Source organism: Cibotium barometz, chromosome 2 (genome assembly GCF_041138505.1).
Source record: "Cibotium barometz isolate CiBa-2024 chromosome 2, ASM4113850v1, whole genome shotgun sequence".
Lineage (NCBI taxonomy): Eukaryota > Viridiplantae > Streptophyta > Polypodiopsida > Cyatheales > Cibotiaceae > Cibotium > Cibotium barometz.
In genome coordinates this window covers 52,494,393-52,500,936 of record NC_141047.1, presented here as the reverse complement: position 1 = coordinate 52,500,936, position 6,544 = coordinate 52,494,393, and the positions used below count along the sequence as shown (strand labels likewise).

Sequence of the window (6,544 nt, the reverse complement as noted above, 5' to 3'; positions counted from 1 at the left end):
CATGGAGCGCATTACTCTTGACTTTGCCACCACCATGGCGAGTGCCCTTAAAATACACGGCCTTTGCTTGGTAATGTGATTTCTCCATGCCTTGATTGCTCCAAAGTGCTAAAGATCCATATCTATCAAGAAAGTATGGCCCATGTGCATACAATATATGCTGCATAGAAAATTACAAAAAGTCGACAAACAGTATGAAGAACATACTACAAGGACACAAGAAATATAACATTACCATGTAGTGAGTAATGTGTGTTTCTCCCCATGCCTCGACCATTTCTTGTGTAAATCTACAAGTGGCTTGTTTAAGTACCTCAATACCATGGTCATCCAGGTGAGGTCGCTCTAGAAGATCGACCATTTTATCACACGCCTTCCATACACGTGCACGTTTTAGGCCAAGCCTCGCATCATTTCCTCGATATGTTGTAACATCACATATCTTCTTCCAAATTTCAAAGTTAGTGTGGCTATGAGAACCCAAGTGGTTTGATAAGCAAGTGTCTTGCCTTTGATCCACCCATGCAAATTTTATATTAGGGTTATCTTGTGTAGGGTTTGATTTTCTGTCCTTTGTCAAGACCACTGCTCCAGCATATAGTCCAATAGAGGAAAGTACACCCTCTAGTGCACGTATTGACTCTTCTCGTCGATCTTCGGGCTCCATGTTCCAGACATAGTTTATGTGGAGCATCAATAGCTTATCCAAAATCCTGAGTCTTGCATGTAATGTGCACACATGCACTTGACATAGTGGAATGTCCAAGATTGGGTTCCAAGCATTGTCCTCCTGGTCACGACTAGGTGGCTTGCTCTGGTCACAACTTAATATGCCATTATGCCATACCTTTGATCCTTTCCTCTGTTCAGCATAAAAATGATTGCTTTTTTTGCACCCACCTGTTTTTGACTTTTGCCTTTGCTAGGTTGTTTCCCTTTTACTCTTGAGTCTACTGCTGTCTTGGAATGACAACAGTAAACACATCAGAATATAGTATTCGTACCTGTTTTACAACCCAACATACACTTTAAGGTTTTTAGATCGCCATGCAAGTGCCATTCAACGTTAAAGCAGCTAATCCCGGGAACATCAAGCTTTTGACCATTGACCTGACAATAAGAGACGACATGTTGAATGCCAGACCGTTCAAAATACCACCTCAAGGTATCATGGTTCTCTTTTGGGAGGACCCATGCTGCTTGCCACCAGATGTTCTTCTCTGATTGAATGCCGTAGTAGTCTTGCTTATGCCCTTGACCCCTATTATTGCTATCTTGACTTGCATCCAACTCTTGGGTCTCTAAAGGCATTCATCTAAGTGCTCGGCTCATCAGGGTTAAACTAACACGCTCCAGTCTTTGACCTTTAACCACTTGACATTCATCTAGCTTCAAGACAAACACGGCATTTCCACCTATCTCTTCAAGTGTGAGGCCATAGTACTGAATCATTGCTTTTTGTAACACTTCCATGTCAATGTAGACATTGTTATATGCATTGTATTCAAAGGGTTTGTTTGTTGGCATTGGCATAATATCCTCCACCCACTTGTACCCATTAAACATGGATGCAATATCACCATTAGCACACTTCTTTGCCATCTGTAAGCTATAAAGTGTTGGAAGCAAGGATTGCGTAACTCCCTTTGCTCACAACCCTAAAGTGATTGACCTGTAAATTGCTCTGTAACCGTTCTGGCTAATACCTGCTGAGTCACATATATCAAGCATCTCTTTGGGTGGGACAATTTCTTTGAATTCCTTCAAGTAATGTCGACGAAGGGTCTCCCGCAGCTTATCATTACTAGAACTTGTTATCATTTCCATGATATCCTTCACTGAAGAAGGGAGACATTAACATTGTCCTCAGCATTGTTACGTCCTAGTACAGCTGCTGCACATGCCCTACAATCACAAGAGTCACCCATGAGAGATGCTTTATTCATTAATTGCTTCTCAAAGTTGCTATAATTCCTATAAAATTTTTTACCAGGTTGTTTGAATACGCCTCTTGCATGTGCCTCCTGTCTTAGAAAGTAACCCAACAGCTTTACGTTTTCTTTGCCTTGCGTGATATCCAATGGGAAGGTGAGTGAAATGGTGAACACGACGCCGAAGATTACGAGTGAAGTGTTGAAGACGAACATAATTATCGGTAAATTGATCCATTGTACGCACAATCTGCTAAATTATTCTTCTGCACCTTAAGCTCCTCTGAGAGCTCTTTAATCCTCTGCATCAAACTATTGATCTGCTTAGTCAATGCCGCTTGAAGCTGGTCCAAGGCAAATTGTATTTGCCTCTTTCCAGCTGCCTCATCTAGCCACAACATATGTAATCTCCTACAATAGCCAAGACGGCCATTGAAACCATCACCAACAAACTTCAAAAACATTGTAATGCTTTTGAATGGTGGAGGGACACCAGATATTGGATCTGGTGGATAAAGATTTCCATCAATCCAAAGATCAATGGCCTTTGCTCCTTGCATTCGAAGCTGATCGTATGAAATATTAGGTGCAACATGCCTACTGTGTAGGGTTGCATATTCTATCTCCAAATCAACCTGAAGGCGGAACTTAGAAGGCTTATTAGTGATACCTTGTAGTGCCATCTACAAGAAAGTAGGCTTGTAAGCTTAGGTTGAATAGAAGTGGAAGGAGCAGGATATGGAATCAAAAAATAATGGAAAGAATGGAGATGAGGGTTGCTTCTCTAGAGCTGCATTGTGGATAGAGAAAGAAGCCGCAAAGGGAGCCAAAGAAACATAGAGAGGATTTGCAATGGTGAGAAGGAAATGCAAAGGAGACAATGCATCATGGGAAGCTTCTTTAGTGCAAGCTATGGCTGCTAAGCACTATAGAGAGAGAATACATCATGGAAAGGTTCTTCTGTGCAAGTCATGGCTACTATGGAGAGAGGACCAAGTATTGTAGAAAGAATGCTCATGGTAAGCTTCTTCCTTGCAAGCCATGGCTACTACTATGGGTTTAGAGAGAGAAGACTCATTTAGGAGTACAGATCTACTAGCTATGGCCTTTGGAGTAGAGAAAGAAGCTTTTTTCCATGGAGGAGTGCAGGGCGTTTTAGAGAGAGGATATAGAGAGAGAAAGAGATCTGGTGCACACACAAAAAAGGGAGGAAGAAAGAGCCTTAGCCTTCCTCGTGTGGGTAGCTACGTGTCATTGTCTTCTAACAGGGTAGAAGATAGACATGGATGACATCGAGGCCAAGGCGGGTAGTGACGGGACTTGAATGGAAATTGTACATATAACTCTTGAATGGAAATTGTACATATAACTGGTACCTTTGAAGACCGCATCACGAGAAGTAGCAAGAGGTTGACGACAATAGAGGACATCAAGAGAGAGATTATTGGGGAGAGAGAGATTATTGGGGATGCAACAAGAGAGGAATTGATGTGGTTATGAGATGAGATGACGGTTTTAAGAAATCTAATAATACCTTAGCACTTTTAAGGTTTTCCTATTAAGCCTCTTACACAACAAATTAATGAAAAAACATACACACTCGTTTTATAAAATGTACTAGTACTTTTATATTTGATGTTTCATCGTTCATTGCTAGAAAACAATCGAAGGCGGGCCTATTATTGCAGAGAGCATTCTCTCGAAGACAGGCCTATTGCCCTCGAAAGAAACCAATCATCTTTCCTACTACGTCGAGTTTCAAAGAATGGATGTTTGTCTTCTGACAAGATTATCTTGTGTAATCATGCCTACCTAGGAGAAAGCCTTAACGACGGCCTGGATGTTGCTGTGTGATGATCCTCCGGGCTGCAAGCTGCGGTGTGCGGCCTCTCTGAGCTTGCTAGCATTCTTCCGCAGCGTCTTACCCTCCTCGCCTTCCATTGCAGCCCTCACCATCTTCTCCACCTCGTTTCGTCGTACAAGGCCATCTTCGGCTTGGAACCTGAGCCCCACCTTCCATTCCTCCACCACAAACTTGGCGTCGAGCCACTGGTCCGCGAAGTAGGGCCAGCAGAGCATGGGGACCCCTGCGGAGATGGCCTCGGTGGTGGAGTTCCATCCACAGTGGGTAAGGAAGCCGCCCACGGAGGGATGGGAGAGCACGCGGAGTTGGGGCGCCCATGACACTATGTAGCCGCGGTCCTTGGTATTTTCTCGGAACTCTTGTGGGATGCTGGAGGCGTCCGCCACGAGGTCCGGGCGAAAGGCCCAAATGAAGCGCTGCCCACTGGCTTCCAGGCCGGCAAGCAGCTCCTCAAATTGCTGCTTGGAGAGGAGCGTGATGCTGCCGAAGGAGATGTAGAGCACGGACTGTGGCGGCTGTTCATCGAGCCACTGCAAGCACTGGTCCTCTTCCTTCCACAGGCTGGTGCTGCTTTCCCCCTCCAATTCCTCGATGAGCGGGCCCACTCCGTAGATGGCGCAGGGCCGTCGCAGGTGGTGGGGCAGGGCTTGGAAGGCCGGGGCCTCGAGCTCCTCAAAGGAGTTGACGACGATGGTGTGGGCGCTCTCGTAGGCTATCCGGCACGCTCGAAGAATGGCAGGGTAGGATTGCTCCGTGTCGTCCACTACATGCTTCATTGATGGCATGTCAGCGTTGCGGAGCGCGGGAAGGCCTGGAAGGTCCTTGCGGAAGAGATCTGCTGGCCTCTCTCGATGGATGCTGGCGTGCATTGCTGCCAAATATATAGAGCCGGCAAATGTCGTGATCAGAGACAATGACGATGTAACTAATTGTGACTGGAGCAACGAAAGGAAATTTTAGCTTACCGTCTTCCAAGGGGATGAGGCCGTTGTGGATGTGGAGCAGGAGGAGGTTCAGGCTTTGGCTGGACGGGAACATAACGATCCTCGGGAGGTTGAACTTGTCAACCACCCTCTGTGCCGGACCGGACATGAAGCCTTCACTTCCAAAAGGGTTGATGTGTTACTTTTAAGAAAACATATCTCTCTCTCAACCTTTGAGCGCTGGTTCCTTGAGCTCACACTTATTTTTGGGTGCACACAATGCACATTCTTACGCTTGTGCACACACTCTCTCCCTAAGTCTCATCTCTATGAAAACCTTATAGAAGGTTTGTACCTTGAGCTCGTATTGTTTTGATTGCCCAAGTTCATATTTTTTCTTGGGTGTGCACAGTGCACATTCTTACGCTCGTGCACACGAATTCTTGCACCTATGCACATCTTCTCTCACTGGGACTCCTTGAACTCTTTCTAAGTTAATGTGGGGGGAATTAAATGTCTAATGCTCGAGGTGGGATTCACACCCATGATCTTAAACTCCACATTAAGTTGCATCCAATACCCCAAAACATATTCATTTAATTAGGGCTTCCTCATGATAATAGATTGGGTATGAGATGCTTTCGTGAACCCATCTCATGATGGCAAGTGAGCTGCATATGAAGGGAAATATAACCCATTATGGCAATGAGATATTCACTTTTAAGATCTACAATATGTCAACAAAGATCTTCATTATGCCAAAGAAATAATTATGGATAAGATGTAAGAAGTTGGGCCCATTGAGCATTCACAATGGCTATCTCCGATACTGGTCATCTCCCTAAGAAGAAGAAGATCGATAAGATCTGCAATTGTATAGCCTACTTCTGACCACTCAATAATTACATTATCAAGGATGGCTTCCCTTCATCTACATCTGTGTAGACTTCACACCACTCAATCAATGCATGATCAAGTATGGCTTCCCGAGAGAGAGAGCCTTGGAGGGTGTAGCGGGAGTCGCGTGCTCTTCTTATCCATGGATGGCTTCAATGGCTCCAAGGTATAGCGCTTGACCATCTAGATAGGCTCAAAACACCTTTTATCATGTAGTAGAGTACCTATACATATGTTATGATCCCATTCCACCTCTACAACACCTTGGCCTCTTTCTCACCATGAAGATTGTCAGGCGTTTTTCTGAGAGATATTTTGAGCTTGTCTATATATGGATGCATGGCCTATGGGAGAGTTTTGCTCGGGAATGCCTTGGCAGGTGTACAGGGTGGACGGTTTGGCTGTGGGTTTGTTGCAGGCCTGTCGGGTGTGAGAGGTCCACTGGAGATGATATCAGCGTTCGGCAGCTTGGTTGTGTATGCGTCCCTTTAAATGAACGGGCACTCGAAGCTGCATTCAAGTGTGTGGAAAGCGTGGGGAGCAATTAATGATTAAAGGGCCAAGGTAGCCTTGTAGATGGTGTGGAAAGGAAGGTTTGGGAGGACGTAGCTTTGAGCATTGGTGTGAAAGCATAGATGGTGACTATCTTTTAGGCAAAATAGAAAAAAATAATATTATTGAAGTGGCCAACAGAGGAGACCATGTGGAACTTTGCCTTGATGCCAGTGCTGCGGCCACCACATGGTAGAAGGTTGGTGAAGGCGTGGAAAGGCGGGTGATGCGCAGCTGCAGGCGAAGACAGGTGGAAACGTGAAGGGCCGCTGTGTGGCCGGCTGTAGAGGGGGGAGTAGTCGACTGTATCACAGAAGGGAGCAGCGACAGGTGTGAGCATAGAGAGGTGCTGAAGGGCAACGACTAGAGTGTGCAGA

The 6,544-nt window shown here is 45.4% G+C and overlaps 1 protein-coding gene across 1 annotated transcript; it reads right to left on the bottom strand.

Moving 5' to 3' along the window:
• Positions 1-3,717: 3,717 nt before the first annotated feature.
• Positions 3,718-4,885, bottom strand: LOC147641219 (UDP-glycosyltransferase 85A1-like). Its single transcript, XM_086810007.1, has 2 exons — positions 4,761-4,885; positions 3,718-4,666 (listed from the first exon to the last, which is right to left on the bottom strand). The coding sequence occupies exons 1-2, from the start codon at positions 4,831-4,833 to the stop codon at positions 3,744-3,746; spliced, it is 996 nt and encodes a 331-aa protein (XP_086666133.1). The 5' UTR covers positions 4,834-4,885; the 3' UTR covers positions 3,718-3,743.
• Positions 4,886-6,544: the final 1,659 nt, after the last annotated feature.

What these genes read in the sequence shown, in the direction of transcription:
- LOC147641219 (XM_086810007.1), bottom strand. Translation starts at nt 4,833, where the DNA reads ATGTTCCCGTCCAGCCAAAGCCTGAACCTCCTCCTGCTCCACATCCAC. An exon ending in CCTCATCCCCTTGGAAGACG is followed by an intron (nt 4,667 to 4,760) that starts GTAAGCTAAAAT and finishes TATATTTGGCAG; the next exon opens with CAATGCACGCCAGCATCCAT.